Source organism: Lepidochelys kempii, chromosome 19 (assembly GCF_965140285.1).
Source record: "Lepidochelys kempii isolate rLepKem1 chromosome 19, rLepKem1.hap1, whole genome shotgun sequence".
Taxonomy (NCBI): Eukaryota; Metazoa; Chordata; order Testudines; family Cheloniidae; genus Lepidochelys; species Lepidochelys kempii.
Genome location: NC_136398.1, coordinates 5,629,564 through 5,648,913, shown reverse-complemented (window position 1 = coordinate 5,648,913; position 19,350 = coordinate 5,629,564). Strand labels below are relative to the sequence as shown.

General features: G+C 60.5%; 1 protein-coding gene across 2 annotated transcripts in view; it reads right to left on the bottom strand.

Annotated features, from left to right (window-relative positions):
• The window catches only part of KCNQ4 (potassium voltage-gated channel subfamily Q member 4), an 83,214-nt gene extending 64,874 nt beyond the window's left edge, over positions 1–18,340 (bottom strand). For both annotated transcript variants that reach the window (XM_073317574.2, XM_073317575.2), the window contains exon 1: positions 17,489–18,340. In XM_073317574.2, the coding sequence (XP_073173675.1) occupies positions 17,489–17,784 (296 nt within the window). In that variant the 5' untranslated portion in view covers positions 17,785–18,340. The remainder of the gene's footprint in view (positions 1–17,488) is intronic.
• Between the last annotated feature and the right edge of the window lie 1,010 nt (positions 18,341–19,350).

The window sequence follows — 19,350 nt, the reverse complement described above, 5'->3', positions numbered from 1 at the left end:
CCATCATGCCCTCTCCTCCTGCCATCAGAGCCTTTCCTTTGTTACAGCTGGGATTTCCCACCCCAGCCTGTCGCACAGAGAAGGGAATTGACTTGACTCCCATCCAGCACATCAGTGGCAGAACCGGGAACAGAACCCACCACTGGCAAATTCCAGCCCTAAACCAGGCTCCTCCTCGGCTTGGTTCTCTTTCCTCCCAGGTTTGGGGGTTCTCTGTCTGGGGCTGATGGAAGGGTCACCTCAGTTCAGGGAGCCAAGGCCGGGGACTCACTCCCCTCCAAGGATGCACAGAGCCCCTGAGTGTCCAATTCTAGCTCTCAGGACAAGATCTCCCTGCATGGGTTAGTCTATCCATGGCCGTTTGTGTCACCAGCAGAGCCAGGCAACTCCGGGAGCCTGTGGAACTGGCCTGCTTTTGGGGGTTTGCTTCAAACTCTAGACTCAAACCCAGCGTGCGAGGAAGCTCATCAGTGGACACCAGCCTCAGCTACAGAGTTGGGACCCAGCTCAGAACTCACTTTGGCCCAGACCTCAGGGATATTCAGGTCACTCACAGGATCTGATTCTGAAGCCACAGCCAAAGTTTGCACTGAGAGGTCAGGTCTGATTTTGTCCCACCTCTAGTCGATTGAGACAAACTAAGTCTCAGGGGTGAAGTCGAGCCCAGTTTGTGCTGCTGAAAGATTCACAACTCCAACTCAGAAGCCGGTGAAGTTCTGAGATTTCTATGGGACTTTCCCTTTGGGCTCGTTCATAGGGGAGGGGGGGGGAAATCAAGTAGATCACAACCTAAGAAAGCAGCCTGACAAAACACTGCAACACAAAAGCTGGTGGCTCATCCTGCCCCATTTGTGTCTGATTTTCTTTGACCGGTTGCTGGTTTGATTTTGAAATGCTTGCGTCAAGGCTCTCTTTCCCCTACATCCTCCCAGACTCTCCTTCGGAGAAAAGGGTGCTTACACCCATACACCTCCCAAACCAGGCCACATGAACCACAACCAGCCCAGGGGCAACAGGCACGGGTCCCCATCCACATCCCACCCAGCTAAGGGTCAAATTTAGTCCCTGCTGCCTGGCTTGTATGGGAAAGCGAGCCGCTGGGGCAGAGGAAATCGGCTGCTGCTCTGTGCAAGTCTCTACAGTAATAGGATGCAAGGGAATAATAATAAAAAGAACCACCAGAAAATATCAGCGGTCAGCAGCCTGGGTCCCGGCCAGTGTGTTGCAGCGTTTGGCAGGAGGGATCAGAAACACTTAACATCGCTGCCTGCCTCAGTTTCATCCCCCCGCGTTCACCTAGGTTGCCCGGGCAGTTCCAGGGTCCAAAAAGGGACATTCTGTGCCTGCAAGGGACACAAGGTTGTCACTGTGCAGCCTGCTAGCCCTGTAGATTCACACCCTGGCTTGCCGGGCAGCAGCGTCCCGGCTAGACCAAGCCCCAAGCGAATCAGCAGCTCCTTGGCCCAGCTGCATGGTCCGTGCACAGACAGCTCTCCCACCGACATGGGCGGGTATTTAAGGCTGGAGCTGGGCAATGCCCAGCCAGGCTGAAATTGCAGTTTACAGGGAAAATGGTTCTTCGTTTCAGTGCAAGGAATTGCAGAAGTAAAAGTTCAAATCAGCAAACTTCAGAAGAACTGTTTGCTCATTGCTAGCTGGCTTCCTGTTCAAAGCACTGTGCAGATACAGGCCTTGATTTATCCCCCGGTCCTGGCAGCTTCTGCCCTGGGGGACTCAGAAGTGGGGCCCCCCAGGGATGGAAAATCCACCTGGGGATTGGGGCAGTAGTAGGACAAGGTGCTTGCAACCTTAGTAGCCGCACAGTGGATGGGGCTGATCAGTGAGGAGATATGTGGCCAAAGCCTCTGATTCAGAGCATCTCTCAGGTGGCTTCATCTTGTGGAGCTCCTGGCTGCAGAGTCAAGTTCCTGGGGAAGCCACCCCTGCCCTCCCCCAGATCCAGGGGTGAATCCCCTACTGGGCTGGGAGCATGTGTGAAAACTGCCCTGCACCAGCAAGGGTGAATCCAGCTAATTTCCCTTCAGGTCAATATTACCCCCATAATATACATGGGGAAACTGAGGCACAGAGCTGCTATGTGAGATTCCCAAAGCCACACAGGAAGGCAGTGTCAGAATTGGGATTAGAACTCTGAACTTGTGGCTTGGAGGATACCACCAGACTGGACTTGCCCAGCGTCTCCAGCTACAGGAGAGAGAGAAATGCTCTATTGCATTTTCTTGATCTTCTTTGTTGAAGCTGAATTACTTTCAAAACCCTTCCTAGGTACACATGTAAGGAGACAGGATGGGGTCCCACAAATGCAACAGCTCTCTGGGGCGCCAGGCTTTCATTAAGCAGCATAAGAGATGCACAAACAATTCCTACTAGGTTCCCATTTGCCTTCTCCCTCTGATCGCGTCCTGAACTCCAGACACACAGGTGAGATTTTAACAAGAAGGGCTGGAGGTAAAATGCATCAAATCAACACTAACAAGGGAAGCAAAGTGAACAGGTCTGCAGACTGCAGCTGAGCATGGGAGTGGGGGCAGTAATTTGTAAGGGGTTTGGTTTTGTTATTGTTTCAATCTTCTGTAATTTGCTCCTGGTCAAATTGCTCTTCTAATGAAATGCTCCTCTAGGAAAGCAAATTCTGCTGAGCCAAGTTTTCAGTGCCCGGAAGTTTCATAACCATTAACATAAGCTGGTAGGAACCCGGTTCTTTCAGAGCAGCAATATGGAAAGTGACTAGTCAACTGCAAAAGGGGGTCTGAGGTTCAGGTCTGGTGAGCACCCGAGGGGGGGAGGGGGGGAGAGAGAGAGCGTGTGTGTGAAAGTACTGGAGTTTGCAAAAAAACAGGACTGGAAAGCTTGCAGGAAAACAGAAGTCTCACCAGATCCCTGCCTTTGGCTGCTCGTGGCCAGGGAATGCCAGGCACTTGCAGGTAATTTTGACACTTCTGGCCCAGGAAGCGCAGTGGCAGCTGCTGAGAGATGTTGTGGGAAAATGTTTAGAGTCCGGTTCTTATTTCTATTGTGGTAGCAACCAAGGGCTGCAATGGAGCGTTCAGATTGTAAGCTCTTTGGGACTCTTTTTGTTCTGTGGTTGTACAGCGCCGAGCACCGTGGGGCCCTAAGGTGCGACCTCAGTCCATATAAACAGCCTCCGCAACACCTGGGGCCCCACTGTGTTAGGCACTGTACATACATCTAACAAGAATCAGTTCTTGCTCCAGAGGGACTCTGAACTAAGAGGACAAGAGAAGGAATTTTGTCCCAATTTACAGAGACTAAGGCCCAGATTCTCAGTTTACCAATGAAAAGAGACTCATATTTGAGACCTGGATTTGGGATCTTAAACCGGTTTTAAGAGAGGGGGAGCATTTCATTCCACAGCGTATAGTTCCATTTAATACCCTATTTCCACAGTCCTCCAAGATGACAGCGCCCAGGTCGATGTCACAAGTCAAGCATCTGTCCTCAGCTCTCCCACTGAGCCTGAGCGAGTCACTTTCTTTGCCTCCGCGCTGCCCTTTCGACATGAAACGTTCCCAGAGTGCGACATGACAAGTAACTCCCCCATCTTGACGATGACATTATGAAAGGCAGGACAGACAGGAGCCGCCTGCACAGACAAGGAAATACTGGTAGCAAAACGCACATCTACATTAGGTGCTCGCTACCATAACTTCCTGGAGAGTTTATAGGGTCCCTACCAGGGTAGACAGAGCTTAAATTGATCCCATTCTTTAAAAGTTACTGGCTTCAACACCCTGAACACACAAAACACATCCAAATCTACCCCAGAATAAAGGCTCTGATGTGTAAGATTCCAGCCCATCAGCAAACCTGATCAAGCTGTTGTGATCCTAGATACAGCTGTGCACCATGTCCCAACGCTGGGGCAGATGGGGAGAGCAACCAGACTGCCCAGCACCTATGCACCTGTCCAGGGCACCTCCAGACCCCTGTGCGTAGCCCCTAAGCAGAGAGTGGAGATCCTATTTAGCCCACCGCTCTCAGTCTGCAGGATTTTAAGTATCTGGGGGACACGGAACAACTTTTAGGCTCTCTCTAAGTGCCATTCTAAGGTTTTCCCTTTGAGGGCCACATCGATTAGGCAGATCTACGGGAGCACATAGAAACGCAGTCCCAACAGAGCTCTCCAAAGCGTGGAGAGCTGCAGCATTGGGGTGAAGCCGAGTCAACTTCCTGTATCGATCGCCAGCAGCGATGGTATTTATAGAAAGACGTCCACCAAAAGAGAGACCGGAGTTTATGTTGGGGGGGGGTGAAGAAAGGGGCAGAGAGAGACATACTGAGCTCACCCCACCCTGCACACAGCTTTCTGGCCAGCTCGAACAATATATGAGAGGGACGTGATTGTACAGATTCAGACTGCAAGCTATTCAGGGCAGGGACTGCCTACTGCTCTGTGTTCATGCAGCGCCTAGCACAGGGGGGCACTGCTCCTGGCTGGCCTGGAGCTACTACCTTCATCAACAGGATTCATAATAATTCAGGGCTTTGGAGACAATCTGCCCCATGCTAGGAGAGCATCCCCTGCCTTCGACATCAGTCCCACTGCCTCCCCCAACCTCCTTTGAGAAGAAAAGCGGTATCTTGTCATGTTTGCTAATTATTAGTGCTTTGTACATGGGTAGCGCCCTACGGTCGCAGTCTGGGTCGGGGCTAGGAGCTGTACACACCTTGGGTAGTCGGTCCCTGCCCTGAAGACCTTGCAATCTAGAAGACAAGACGGCCAACCACAAATCAACCTCGTAGCAGCAAGAACTAGTTTCCAAGGCAGGGTGTGTAATCCTTTCCCTGAATCCCCATCAAGGTCTCTATGCCAAGTTTGTGACGCAAGAACACATCTCATGGTAAAGGTCACAAACAAGGGTCCTAGATGCAACTGACGCAGCCACAGACCAGGCCCGTTGCTGGAGCAGGCGTGACGGGGACCTTGCATCACGTACGCATGGGGCCAGGGCAAACCCTGAACTCGGTGTCCTGGAGAGTTTCATTGTGGATCACTGCACCCTGCCCCCGCCTCACAAGCTCATTCGACAGGAGTCCCCTGGCGCTAATCCTTCCCAGCAAGGCCTGGCTGGGAAACAGAAGCTATTGCATAGGCCTGGAAGTGGTGCAGATGAGCGAAGACAGAGAGGGAATGCAGTCCCTCTTCCAGCAGATCAGAGTCTCGTTTGAAGGCTTCCAGAGCACCACGTGGGATGTGGCAGGAGGAGGATCCCGCTAGCAGGGAGCTCCTTCTCCAGTTTCCACGATGAGGAAGGGCATGTTTAGACGTCAGGGATCTAATGGGAACCAGGAAGGGTAGGTGGGTAACGCCCCAGTACAGCCCCTTGCTTGGCAGCGCTGTACTAGGGGCTCTAGTGGATAGTCTTGTTCCACTGGAGTTATGGGGGGGCTGGACGGCGCGTGTGTGTGTGTGTGTGTGTGTTGTGTGTGCACGCACCACTCATTACTCTTTGAACGCAAGATTCTCCTTCCCTTTCTTCTTTCAGAGCACAGCAAAATCTGTGTAATATATGACTACCAGCCCTTCCTCGCCAGCTGTCACCCTTCATTCCTCGCAGGAGGATCTTTGTTTCCAGCACAACATTTGCGCACACAACCCCCTCCCCCCCAACAACAACAAACAAAGAAAAAAAACCACCCCAGCGAACGACTTTGAGGGTCCCGAGAAGAGTTACAGATGGCAGACCGGCTCCTGTCTGATCTCCCCCTGGGGAATGCAGATGCCCTGTTATCAAGTGACAAATCCATCCTGCTACCTCACTAGGCTAGCTTAAATCAGACCCACTCCCCCCCCCCCCTTAACAGGCTGTGACTCGCACATTCAGTTCCCAGTTCGTACATTCTGTTACCACTGAATTATAGCTCCCCAAAACCAAGATGGGAGAGCACGGTCGTGACATCCTGGCTGCTTCTGACGGCCTGGCACTGTACTGGCGTGGCTCGGGCTCTTGCAGCAAGAGCTAAACACACTCACACGCCAAAAGGCAGGGGATGCACACGCAGCCCGCACAGGCTTGGCACATACATGTGCCTAAGCAGGTATACAGCAGCCTGGACACGCAGCCTCACACTTACTGGTTGGTGCTGATCTTAGCTATTTTTAGGTGTGTGTGGGGGGGTCTCCCACTCTCTGACGCCAAACACCTCCTGTCCTCCCAGTCATGCGGCACCAGCTGCTCACCCCCTCCACTCCAGTCTTCCATTCCCCACACCCAGCCCCACCACCTTGGCCCCCATGGCGGTACCTGCCAGCTCTGACTTATGGTGCCTGGAGTGCACCTCCTGCCTGGCTAAGACCAGCTTGTGAAATGGGCCGGAGCAGCGAGAGCGCAGGTGCACCGGTGGCTGCCTGCTGAACTCCTTCCTGGGCCCACAGAAATCGAGCGCATGGTACAGAGGGAAGAACACGCCCTGGGCCTGCAGGCAGAGCAGCCAGCTGCATGGCGCAGTGGGACCGGGGCTTAGCACAGGCATGTCAGTGAATATGCAATACTCAGCACTTCCACAGCACTCTTCCAGCCGGAGATCTCCACGCACTTTAAAAAAACGCATAGGGAAATACCATGCTTTCCATCTGTAAGATGGGGAAACTGAGGCCAGAGGAGGTGGGAGGGAACTGACTTTGCCCAGGGTCATGGGTAGAGCCAGGATCAGAAGGCAGGTGTCCTGATTCCCAGTCTGATGTAGTTCCTAGTTTCCCGGAGATATACTGACATGAGCAAGCCACTTCCTTTCCCTCTTCTCAGATTCAAATCCAGGGGCACTTTCTCTCAGCATGTTCGATCACGACACTTTCTCCCGGGGAGATTGCAGGCAATTTGGAACCAGAGTCTAATTGCTACCCACACGCCAAGTTAGCAAAAGATTCCCTAGGGGAGTTCAAATCGCTGCTCAAGCACTGAGTAAACCCTGTTTAGAAATATTCCTGCTTCTGAAGATCCAGCCGACACGTAGGGTCAAACCCCTGGTTGGTCTGGGAGAAGCTTCTTGCAGCTTCAACTCTCCTCCTTGATTAGGCCCTGGCTGCGTCTCATGAGACACCGAGCTGTGGGTTAATGGCACTGCAAGCCAAACTACAGGTCCCCCCTACCCAAAATTAGCCAGGCATAAAATAGAGAGAGTCTTTGGGAGCTTTCCCTCCACTCTCCCCACCCCATCCCCATGAAAACACCTGGAGCAAGTTAAGAGGGACACGGAAGGAGGAAAAAATGAAATAAAAGAAAGCCAACCGCAGCTCGGGACGTTGGCACTGGTCTGTGAGCAGAGCGATCTCTGCAGAGAGCGCTCAGCAGGGTTTTCCCACGAGGCCTGAGCAGGCTTTGAACAGCGACTAGGAGACACAATCCCAGCACTTTCGCTTGTCCCACTTGTGGCTGAACCCACCGATAGACCTGGACACGGCCCCAAGGACATCCGGCTGGGGAACGTGCAGCGTCGCTGCATTGGACCCTGCTGCTGTCGGAGGAGAGCAGAGGAGCAGGCTACCCGCTCCCCATTCAAATCTGTCCTAAGGGCAGAGTAATGCCACAACACCGCCCTGCTAAGAGTAGATCTAGGCAGTCATTATCCTCCAGCCCTTCTCACACTCACACGCACAGCACAAGAGACAGGCCCTGCCCCGAAGTGCTCACAATCTAAATAGACTAGACAAAGGGGGCGGGGGTGGAGAGAGAGAAGGGCACAGGTTCACCCTAGGTCTTACAAGAGGTCAGTCTTGGAGCTGGGGCTAGAATCCTGGTCTCCCCAGCCCCACTGCTCTACCCACTAGCCCAAGCTGCCTCAGCAAACCTTTGGGTGCTTTGGAAGCTCATTCGCACGGCAGCATGGAGAATCTACGGCTCCTTCAAAGACATTCAGACTCTTTGAGCTTTAAATCAGAATTTGGAAGGGGGGGGGAAAGAAATCCACATATGCCTTGCATCGCGAAAAACGAAACAGGAAGGGACCTGCTGTCAGAAAGGGTCTAAATAGATATTTATTTACATGTGCAAACCTGCTGCTCTTTATCCTCTGTCTGAGGCACTCTGCACTTCACACACTCGCAGGTCTCTCGCTCAGATTTCCAGCGGGTGTCCTATCAGGCCCCCCGTAGTGCTCCACTCAGCCAAGGAGTTCAACTCCCTTTACAGAGACGAATGAGGTAGGCTGCTGCCCTCTCTTCCAGGCACGGGTGGTAATGCCCGGGTTGGGCTTCTGGGGAAACCAGTGGCACAGAGACGCAGCTCCCCTGCAAGTTGCACAAAGCCACGAGCAGCGGTACCACCTAGAAGAGAATCTAGCAGCGCTTCCACCCAGACACAGGCTCCCACCGCTTAACCACACTTCCCTTTCTGCGCATATGTTCTCCTCTCAGCCGCGTTTTTCAGCTCTCTTGCTTTGCAGAGCAAGGGCTAGATCCACAAAGCGAATTAGGAACCTCAATGCCTCTTCAGGACCCAAGCCCAAAATGTGGAGCCTTAAAGTCCCCACCCAGCTGCTGCCTAACCCCACGGGCACCTACACTCCTTAGACATCAAACTCCCCCCCGCCCCCAATAAATTCCCCAGGGTGACTACATTTCTGCCATCGGGCATGTGCAATGCCACATAAATCCTGACACCCAGCTCACTCTGAGTCCAGCAGCATCCTCACACTGGGCATTGCCCTACATATTTCACCTGTGGGGCCTGACCCGGGAGGCGTTTTCAGTGGCCACCCACCAGATCGAACCTAGCACAGAGCAAGGCTGCTGCAAGAGGAGATGAGGCAATGAACATCCAGTCACCGGGATATAGAGTCGATCTCTCTCTCTCTGGCCCAAGAAACCTAGAATATTTGTGCCGTGTGGCACAGCTCCAAGGAGAGGTTGAGAGAGACCTGCCCCAGAGCTCCTTACCCCCAGTGGTTGGAGCACTTGCTTGGAAGGCAGGATAGCCAAGTCCCTGCTCCACGCAAGGCTGTGGGGGTGGGAGGGGGATTTGATTCTGGGTCTCTCGACTTCCTGGGCGAGCGTTCGAACTGCTGAGCTACATGTGGCAAGGGGGACTCCTCCTTTGTGCACCCCCAAGGAGAAAGGGTGTAGGTGCCCAACTTCAGAAGGGTACACATGGCTGTGAATCCCAAGCAGATGGAGGCATCCTCCCTCCAGCCCAGACTTTGATGCCTAACTCCCTTTGGCTTCTTCCCTTGGCATTTCCTCTTGGCTAGCTTAGGCAGATCACTCAGCCACTGACTTTTGTGGGTCCTTTTTTTAGGCACTTAACACGCCCCTTGCATGGAACAGGGAGACTGGGTGACTCCCGCCAGGCAGCAAGGCACGCAGAGTTGGCATTGCAGTGCCTAGTGTTTGAGTCTCCCTTACAGATCTAGCCCGATTCCAATATGCATAATTCCAGTGGCGTTCCACCCAGGGAGAGACCCTTTCATGGGGCAGACATTGGTTCCTAATTCATTCTACCTATGCAAAGAGGTTCCCAACACTTCTGCCAAGGGAGCTAGCACCCTAGGATCAGGGCAGGGAGTTTTCCTACTGCCGTTTCTTCCTTTGCCTTTGTATAACTAAAGAGAAATACGGTAAGAGCACGCTGGCTGAAATAACCCACTTAAAAGAGGAAAAAACGTGCCTCTGGGACACAGAACACCTGCTCTTTGATTTATGGACCTCCTATTTACCCAGAGCACCATTGCAACTGTTTTAAGCACAAAAAAATCACAAGCTATCTAATTAGGCAGAAAGACAACTCGCTAATTTTCTGTGGCAAAGCCCCATTCCCCCAAATTAACACCAGCTGACACTGGAGCAACACAAGGTTTGGAGGCCTCCTGGTCCCCCTTTCGTTTCTCAATAATTACCCTTTCTGCTGAACCCAAGAAATGTCTGCACTGCACTTGTAAGGCACCGATCATGAATGCCTTGCATTCTATTCAAAACCAATCATGTCACAGCCCGTGCTGAGCTGGTGTCCTCTAACGCAATCACTCTTCATTCCGTGTCTCCCCAGAGCACGCACACACAAGTCCGTTCCCTTCTAAGTCACCGTTTGATAAATGACGCTGGCTTCCCTTTGCCATCCCTGAGAATGGGAGTTTGTTAATGAAATTAACAGACTCATGTACATACCAGGCAGCTCACCCACCAGAGATCTGTTAAGTGAGGATTGTTTTTCTAGGGCCCAGCCCTGTAGAACCAAGGCATCACCGCTCCTGCCTTTCTGAAAGTCAAGAGTTCTTTCTAGGACAGACCCTTGATTTGCATTTTAAGAAAAATAAACAGAAATAGTCAGACAAATGTTTCTTGTTTTCTCTCCAAGCGAGAATGGAGGGCAACTCATCTCATTTCTAGGTCTTTAGTATTATTATGTTTGAGCTGCTTTGATTTTTAAATTTTAAAATTCCAAACAGTCAAACAAAAACTTTAGGGTCAAAATCTGAAGGGGGATTAACACAAATCTTTTGTTTCTTCAGAAAGAAGCTAAACTAAGCAACCAATATCCCTTGGGCCACAATACATACATCATTTCCCATGCTGGGAAAGGGTTTTTTTTTCAGGGGTTCCATTTGCTTTCCTGGATTATCACAGCTACGCTATAGTTCATGACAGCCGCAAAACCTTCGGGCCAGTTAATATCTAGGGAAGGCAGACCCAGAAAGCAAGCCTGTGTTTATGTTCTGGGTCCATTCCAGGGCTTGGAGCTAATAAACTATCAACATTGTTATTTAACACTAAAAAAACCCCTACCTTTTTAATTTGAAGTCATGCAAAGCAGAAGATACTATCTCAAACTTGAAAAAGAAAAAAGAAAAGGAGTACTTGTGGCACCTTACAGACTAACCTTTTAGTCTCTAAGGTGCCACAAGTCCTCCTTTTCTTTTTGCGAATACAGATTAACACGGCTGTTACTCTGAAACTTGAAAAAGAAACAAACTGAGAGGAAATGATCTGGGAGGTATTCTCACCTCGTCTGAGACTTGACACAAAGTTCAAACAATGGAGTGCTTTTTTTTTAAAAAAGCAAGCCACAAAAGTTGTTTGTAACCCAACCCCCCTCCTCCCAAAATAAGATGTTAGTCGAAAACTCAACACACTAGTCAATGAAGTGGAACACAGACAAGGCTGTTAACAACATGTACCTGGATTTGAAAGGTGTGAACTGAATTCGTAGGAAACTAGTGCAAATTTTGGAAGAGTTTTGAAGCTGTATGCAAGCAGGTGTGGATTCTTTACATTCACATGGAGACAAGACAGAGGAATGTGGACCCCTGGGGACTCCCCCAGCAGGTTCTGCTGGCAGTTGAGAGCTCTTTGCAGGGGGTTTAAGGTAGAAAGGGGATTGACAAGAGAACTGGCCACCTGGAAGGAAGAGATGGATTGTGAAAGGTGGGCTGAAATGGCGGAAGGGGATCAGGACTAGAAGCTGGTGGATACTGGATCAAGAAAGGACTTCAGGGTTAGGATAGCATTGGCGGAAGAGGGGTGGAGCGGAGGAAGGACTGGAAAGAAGCTCGGGTAGGAATCAGCCCTGAGAGAAAGGATGTGGGCGAGGAGAAAAGGGGACTGGTGAAAAAGAGTGGAGATGAAACCCGAGACTGGAGACTAGAAGGACCCCCATGGGGACCAGCATTGGGAGATGGGTACTGTCTATGCAGACTGGAGTGGTGCAGTGAGGACTGGGATGGGGACCGGGGATGCTCCCCTATTCAGAACTCAGGCAAGAGCCTAATAGTTGTGAGGTGTGGATGGTGGGGTTATGCAGGAGCCACAGTACCCACACAAACACATGGCGCTGGGGAAGGAGGATGAGGGACCTCCTGGGGATTAGATTGGTGGGCTGGTCCTTGGGAGATTAGGGGTCAGGATAGAGATGGGGGAATAGTTGATGGGACCCCTACAGATGAGCCAACCTGGCCCAGTACTGGGATGAAGGTGTGTAGATGGGGGAAAGGGCTGGGGGGGCTCAGAGGATGGTGTTATCCTGAAGGGTCAGGCTGGGACCCCTCTCACATGCTGGACCCTGCCACCCCAGGGATGTGGTGAGGTTAGGGACCTAGGGGTCAGACAGGGCCACATGAAGGTGGGTGAATGGGTGTCAGGCTGAGGGCACCGAGGAGCCAGGGGTCGAGGACAGGTTGGGGGGGGCGCAGGGATGGGAACCTGCTCCAGGCTGAGGGCCTGGTGGGACCCACATGAAGGCAGGTAGCTGGGTATCAGGCTGGAGGGAAAGGGGTAGGGCGCCCCCCAGGTGGGTGCCCGGCAGACTCACATGAAGGCGGGTAGCTGGGGGGGGCAGGCTGGGGGCCCGGCGGACTCACAGGAAGGCGGGTCGCTGGGGGGGCAGGCTGGGGGGCAGGCGGACTCACAGGAAGGCGGGTCGCTGGGGGGGCAGGCTGGGGGGCAGGCGGACTCACAGGAAGGCGGGTCGCTGGGGGGGCAGGCTGGGGGGCAGGCGGACTCACAGGAAGGCGGGTCGCTGGGGGGGCAGGCTGGGGGGCAGGCGGACTCACAGGAAGGCGGGTCGCTGGGGGGGCAGGCTGGGGGGCAGGCGGACTCACAGGAAGGCGGGTCGCTGGGGGGGCAGGCTGGGGGGCAGGCGGACTCACAGGAAGGCGGGTCGCTGGGGGGGCAGGCTGGGGGGCAGGCGGACTCACAGGAAGGCGGGTCGCTGGGGGGGCAGGCTGGGGGGCAGGCGGACTCACAGGAAGGCGGGTCGCTGGGGGGGCAGGCTGGGGGGCAGGCGGACTCACAGGAAGGCGGGTCGCTGGGGGGGCAGACTGGGGGGCAGGCGGACTCACAGGAAGGCGGGTCGCTGGGGGGGCAGGCTGGGGGGCAGGCGGACTCACAGGAAGGCGGGTCGCTGGGGGGGCAGGCTGGGGGGCAGGCAGACTCACAGGAAGGCGGGTCGCTGGGGGGCAGGCTGGGGGGCAGGCAGACTCACAGGAAGGCAAGTAGCTGGGGGGGGCAGGCTGGAGGGGACGGGGATGCGGGCCCGGCGGACTCACAGGAAGGCGGGTCGCTGGGGGGCAGGCTGGGGGGCAGGCGGACTCACAGGAAGGCGGGTCGCTGGGGGGGCAGGCTGGGGGGCAGGCGGCCTCACAGGAAGGCGGGTCGCTGGGGGGGGCAGGCTGGGGGGCAGGCGGCCTCGCAGGAAGGCGGGTCGCTGGGGGGGGCAGGCTGGGGGGCAGGCGGCCTCGCAGGAAGGCGGGTCGCTGGGGGGGGCAGGCTGGGGGGCAGGCGGCCTCGCAGGAAGGCGGGTCGCTGCGGGGGGCAGGCTGGAGGGGACGGGGATGGGGGCCCGGCGGACTCACAGGAAGGCGGGTCGCTGGGGGGCAGGCTGGGGGGCAGGCGGCCTCACAGGAAGGCGGGTCGCTGGGGGGGCAGGCTGGGGGGCAGGCGGACTCACAGGAAGGCGGGTCGCTGGGGGGGCAGGCTGGGGGGCAGGCGGACTCACAGGAAGGCGGGTCGCTGGGGGGGCAGGCTGGGGGGCAGGCGGACTCACAGGAAGGCGGGTCGCTGGGGGGGCAGGCTGGGGGGCAGGCGGACTCACAGGAAGGCGGGTCGCTGGGGGGGCAGGCTGGGGGGCAGGCGGACTCACAGGAAGGCGGGTCGCTGGGGGGGGCAGGCTGGAGGGGACGGGGATGGGGGCCCGGCGGACTCACAGGAAGGCAGGTAGCTGGGGGGGGCAGGCTGGAGGGGACGGGGATGGGGGCCCGGCGGACTCACAGGAAGGCGGGTCGCTGGGGGGGGGCAGGCTGGAGGGGACGGGGATGGGGGCCCGGCGGCCTCACGGGAAGGCGGGTCGCTGGGGGGCAGGCTGGGGGGCAGGCGGCCTCACGGGAAGGCGGGTCGCTGGGGGGCAGGCTGGGGGGCAGGCGGCCTCACAGGAAGGCGGGTCGCTGGGGGGCAGGCTGGGGGGGACGGGGATGGGGGCAGGCGGCCTCACGGGAAGGCGGGTCGCTGGGGGGCAGGCTGGGGGGCAGGCGGCCTCACGGGAAGGCGGGTCGCTGGGGGGCAGGCTGGGGGGCAGGCGGCCTCACGGGAAGGCGGGTCGCTGGGGGGCAGGCTGGGGGGCAGGCGGCCTCACGGGAAGGCGGGTCGCTGGGGGGCAGGCTGGGGGGCAGGCGGCCTCACGGGAAGGCGGGTCGCTGGGGGGCAGGCTGGGGGGCAGGCGGCCTCACGGGAAGGCGGGTCGCTGGGGGGCAGGCTGGGGGGCAGGCGGCCTCACGGGAAGGCGGGTCGCTGGGGGGCAGGCTGGGGGGCAGGCGGCCTCACGGGAAGGCGGGTCGCTGGGGGGCAGGCTGGGGGGCAGGCGGCCTCACGGGAAGGCGGGTCGCTGGGGGGCAGGCTGGGGGGCAGGCGGCCTCACGGGAAGGCGGGTCGCTGGGGGGCAGGCTGGGGGGCAGGCGGCCTCACGGGAAGGCGGGTCGCTGGGGGGCAGGCTGGGGGGCAGGCGGCCTCACGGGAAGGCGGGTCGCTGGGGGGCAGGCTGGGGGGCAGGCGGCCTCACGGGAAGGCGGGTCGCTGGGGGGCAGGCTGGGGGGCAGGCGGCCTCACGGGAAGGCGGGTCGCTGGGGGGCAGGCTGGGGGGCAGGCGGCCTCACGGGAAGGCGGGTCGCTGGGGGGCAGGCTGGGGGGCAGGCGGCCTCACGGGAAGGCGGGTCGCTGGGGGGCAGGCTGGGGGGCAGGCGGCCTCACGGGAAGGCGGGTCGCTGGGGGGCAGGCTGGGGGGCAGGCGGCCTCACGGGAAGGCGGGTCGCTGGGGGGCAGGCTGGGGGGCAGGCGGCCTCACGGGAAGGCGGGTCGCTGGGGGGCAGGCTGGGGGGCAGGCGGCCTCACGGGAAGGCGGGTCGCTGGGGGGCAGGCTGGGGGGCAGGCGGCCTCACGGGAAGGCGGGTCGCTGGGGGGCAGGCTGGGGGGCAGGCGGCCTCACGGGAAGGCGGGTCGCTGGGGGGCAGGCTGGGGGGCAGGCGGCCTCACGGGAAGGCGGGTCGCTGGGGGGCAGGCTGGGGGGCAGGCGGCCTCACGGGAAGGCGGGTCGCTGGGGGGCAGGCTGGGGGGCAGGCGGACTCACGGGAAGGCGGGTCGCTGGGGGGCAGGCTGGGGGGCAGGCGGACTCACGGGAAGGCGGGTCGCTGGGGGGCAGGCTGGGGGGCAGGCGGACTCACGGGAAGGCGGGTCGCTGGGGGGCAGGCTGGGGGGCAGGCGGACTCACGGGAAGGCGGGTCGCTGGGGGGCAGGCTGGGGGGCAGGCGGACTCACGGGAAGGCGGGTCGCTGGGGGGCAGGCTGGGGGGCAGGCGGACTCACGGGAAGGCGGGTCGCTGGGGGGGGCAGGCTGGAGGGGATGGGGGGCAGGCTGGGGGGCAGGCGGCCTCACAGGAAGGCGGGTCGCTGGGGGGCAGGCTGGGGGGCAGGCGGACTCACATGAAGGCGGGTCGCTGGGGGGCAGGCTGGGGGGCAGGCGGCCTCACAGGAAGGCGGGTCGCTGGGGGGCAGGCTGGGGGGCAGGCGGCCTCACAGGAAGGCGGGTCGCTGGGGGGCAGGCTGGGGGGGACGGGGATGGGGGCAGGCGGCCTCACAGGAAGGCGGGTCGCTGGGGGGCAGGCTGGGGGGCAGGCGGACTCACGGGAAGGCGGGTCGCTGGGGGGCAGGCTGGGGGGCAGGCGGACTCACGGGAAGGCGGGTCGCTGGGGGGGGCAGGCTGGAGGGGATGGGGGGCAGGCTGGGGGGCAGGCGGACTCACAGGAAGGCGGGTCGCTGGGGGGCAGGCTGGGGGGCAGGCGGACTCACGGGAAGGCGGGTCGCTGGGGGGCAGTCTGGGGGGCAGGCGGCCTCACGGGAAGGCGGGTCGCTGGGGGGCAGGCTGGGGGGCAGGCGGCCTCACGGGAAGGCGGGTCGCTGGGGGGCAGGCTGGGGGGCAGGCGGCCTCACGGGAAGGCGGGTCGCTGGGGGGCAGGCTGGGGGGCAGGCGGCCTCACGGGAAGGCGGGTCGCTGGGGGGCAGGCTGGGGGGCAGGCGGCCTCACGGGAAGGCGGGTCGCTGGGGGGCAGGCTGGGGGGCAGGCGGCCTCACGGGAAGGCGGGTCGCTGGGGGGCAGGCTGGGGGGCAGGCGGACTCACGGGAAGGCGGGTCGCTGGGGGGCAGGCTGGGGGGCAGGCGGACTCACAGGAAGGCGGGTCGCTGGGGGGGCAGGCTGGAGGGGATGGGGGGCAGGCTGGGGGGCAGGCGGCCTCACAGGAAGGCGGGTCGCTGGGGGGCAGGCTGGGGGGCAGGCGGACTCACAGGAAGGCGGGTCGCTGGGGGGCAGGCTGGGGGGCAGGCGGACTCACGGGAAGGCGGGTCGCTGGGGGGCAGGCTGGGGGGCAGGCGGACTCACGGGAAGGCGGGTCGCTGGGGGGCAGGCTGGGGGGCAGGCGGACTCACGGGAAGGCGGGTCGCTGGGGGGCAGGCTGGGGGGCAGGCGGACTCACGGGAAGGCGGGTCGCTGGGGGGGGCAGGCTGGAGGGGATGGGGGGCAGGCTGGGGGGCAGGCGGACTCACGGGAAGGCGGGTCGCTGGGGGGCAGGCTGGGGGGCAGGCGGCCTCACGGGAAGGCGGGTCGCTGGGGGGCAGGCTGGGGGGCAGGCGGACTCACGGGAAGGCGGGTCGCTGGGGGGCAGGCTGGGGGGCAGGCGGACTCACGGGAAGGCGGGTCGCTGGGGGGCAGGCTGGGGGGCAGGCGGACTCACGGGAAGGCGGGTCGCTGCGGGGCAGGCTGGGGGGCAGGCGGACTCACGGGAAGGCGGGTCGCTGGGGGGCAGGCTGGGGGGCAGGCGGACTCACGGGAAGGCGGGTCGCTGGGGGGCAGGCTGGGGGGCAGGCGGACTCACGGGAAGGCGGGTCGCTGGGGGGCAGGCTGGGGGGCAGGCGGACTCACGGGAAGGCGGGTCGCTGGGGGGCAGGCTGGGGGGCAGGCGGACTCACGGGAAGGCGGGTCGCTGGGGGGCAGGCTGGGGGGCAGGCGGACTCACGGGAAGGCAGGTAGCTGGGGGGGGCAGGCTGGAGGGGACGGGGATGGGGGCCCGGCGGACTCACAGGAAGGCGGGTCGCTGGGGGGGCAGGCTGGGGGGCAGGCGGACTCACAGGAAGGCGGGTCGCTGGGGGGGGCAGGCTGGAGGGGATGGGGGGCAGGCTGGGGGGCAGGCGGACTCACGGGAAGGCGGGTCGCTGGGGGGCAGGCTGGGGGGCAGGCGGACTCACGGGAAGGCGGGTCGCTGGGGGGCAGGCTGGGGGGCAGGCGGACTCACGGGAAGGCGGGTCGCTGGGGGGCAGGCTGGGGGGCAGGCGGACTCACGGGAAGGCGGGTCGCTGGGGGGCAGGCTGGGGGGCAGGCGGACTCACGGGAAGGCGGGTCGCTGGGGGGCAGGCTGGGGGGCAGGCGGACTCACGGGAAGGCGGGTCGCTGGGGGGCAGGCTGGGGGGCAGGCGGACTCACATGAAGGCGTGGTAGACGAACGCCCAGCCGCGGGGTCTCTCCAGCACGTTGTAGAGACAGTTCTGAAGGCGCCGATAGCGCTTGTGCGCGGCGGAGCGGGAGGCGGCCCCGCCGGGCGGCGCTGGCAGCGGGGTCCCCAGCAGCCCCAGGCGCCGGGGGCTGCCCGCGGGCGGCTCGCTCTTCTCCGTCTGCACCGCGGTCAGGGCGACGAACTCCCCGCGCCGGGGGTCGCCGGGGATCGGGGGCGGCGAGAGCATGGGGAGGTCCCCCTCGCCGGGCGGCTGCAGCCCGGCCATGGCGCGCTCAGGGCAGGGAGCGGGGCCCCCGGACGGGCCGGCCCCGCATGGCCCGAGCTTCAGGCGAGTCCGGGCCCCGGGCTGGGACGGAGGGAGGGGAGCTCCCCGCGCGCCCCCTGGCTCCCCGAAGGGGGGCCCTTTGCTGGCGCTCCTGCCCCGGGCAGCGAGGGGACCGCGCGCCCCTGCAAGTGCGGGTCCGCCCGGTGCGCTCCGCGCAGGAGGCCGGGAAAGGAGCCCGGGACGTCCCGCAGCCTCAGCCCATCCGAAAGGGGCGGCGATGGAGCTGGAGCTGGAGCGGGCTGGGGTGGAGGGCGACACGCAGCGTCCCTCCCCGAGCAGCGGGGAGAGCCCCCCCCACCTCGGCGGCGGGGAGCGGCGGGCGCGTCCCGAGGCTCCTGCGCCGAAGCCTGGCAGAGCCGCCGCCGAAGTTTCCAGGAGTTGCAGTTTACATGGCACTCCGGGGGGCTGGTTAGCGTCAAAGCGCAGCGAATCGCGCAGGACTCCGAGCCTCCGCCGCTCTCCCAGCCCCGAGCTCTCCCCGGCCCCTCTCCATGCCGCTCGACTTCCCACCTGCCTTTTGCTTACACTCACATGTCACCTCGCCTCCTCCCCGGGCCCTTTCTCTCCTCCCCCAGCCCCTCCCTCCGCGCAGCCCGGCGACTTACTGGGCCGGAGCGGGTGCGGACTCCGCCTGCTGGGCTCTTAGTCGCTTCCCGGCTTCCCCCACCTGGCTGGGGCGGGGGTCCCGCTCAGGGCTCAGCTACGATGCGTTCTCCGGCGGCGTCTCGCAGCCCAGCGCCGTGGTTTCCCTTCCCCCGCCAGCCAAACGGCGGTGAGCTTGTTACTCAGTAAAAGGTCGGGCATTTCTGGGGCCGAGCAGCCCCCCCAGCCAGACCCCGGCGGGGAGGTAAAGAATGAACAGGGGTAGAAAACCTCATGCTTCAGGGCGCAAAGCAAACCCCATGTGGTCAGGAAGGACCCTCCCCCTGGAGAGCTTGAGCTATAATCCAGCATTTTAAGGTCTCTTGCATCTTCCTCCGAAGTGCTGGCCACGGTCAGAGAAGGGGCTGGACGCTCCGGTCTGGCCCTTGCGAGGGATTCTTTTTTATATTCTTATGCCTAAATAAATGTGTTCGTCTCTACAGTGCCCCAAGGACTCCTCCTTGTTTTTGCTGATACAGACTAACACAGCTACCCCTCTGAAACCTGTTTTTGACATCTGTGCTGCTGTTTTTCTCTGATGCCAGCAGGCAGCCTTCACCTGGAGTGGATCAAAATGTTGTTTCCAAATAGGGGAGGGCCTGGTTGGCAAAGCTTGTTGAAAACCTAACCACTTGAAGGTCCCAGCCCCAGGGAAGAGGCTGCAGGCTGCTTGCAGCTTTGGCTGTTTAAGTTGTTGCCTTCCCCCCATGACATGCCAAGCAGAGCTCTGGGGAGCTCCTGGGTTCCATTTCTTTGGCCACCACCTGCGGGGGCTTTGCAGCCCTTAAGCTTTGGCCACAGTCTTGAGTTTCTCTTTGCGGTTCAAACAACTCCCTCAAAAAACTGTGAAATTCAGTCAAAACC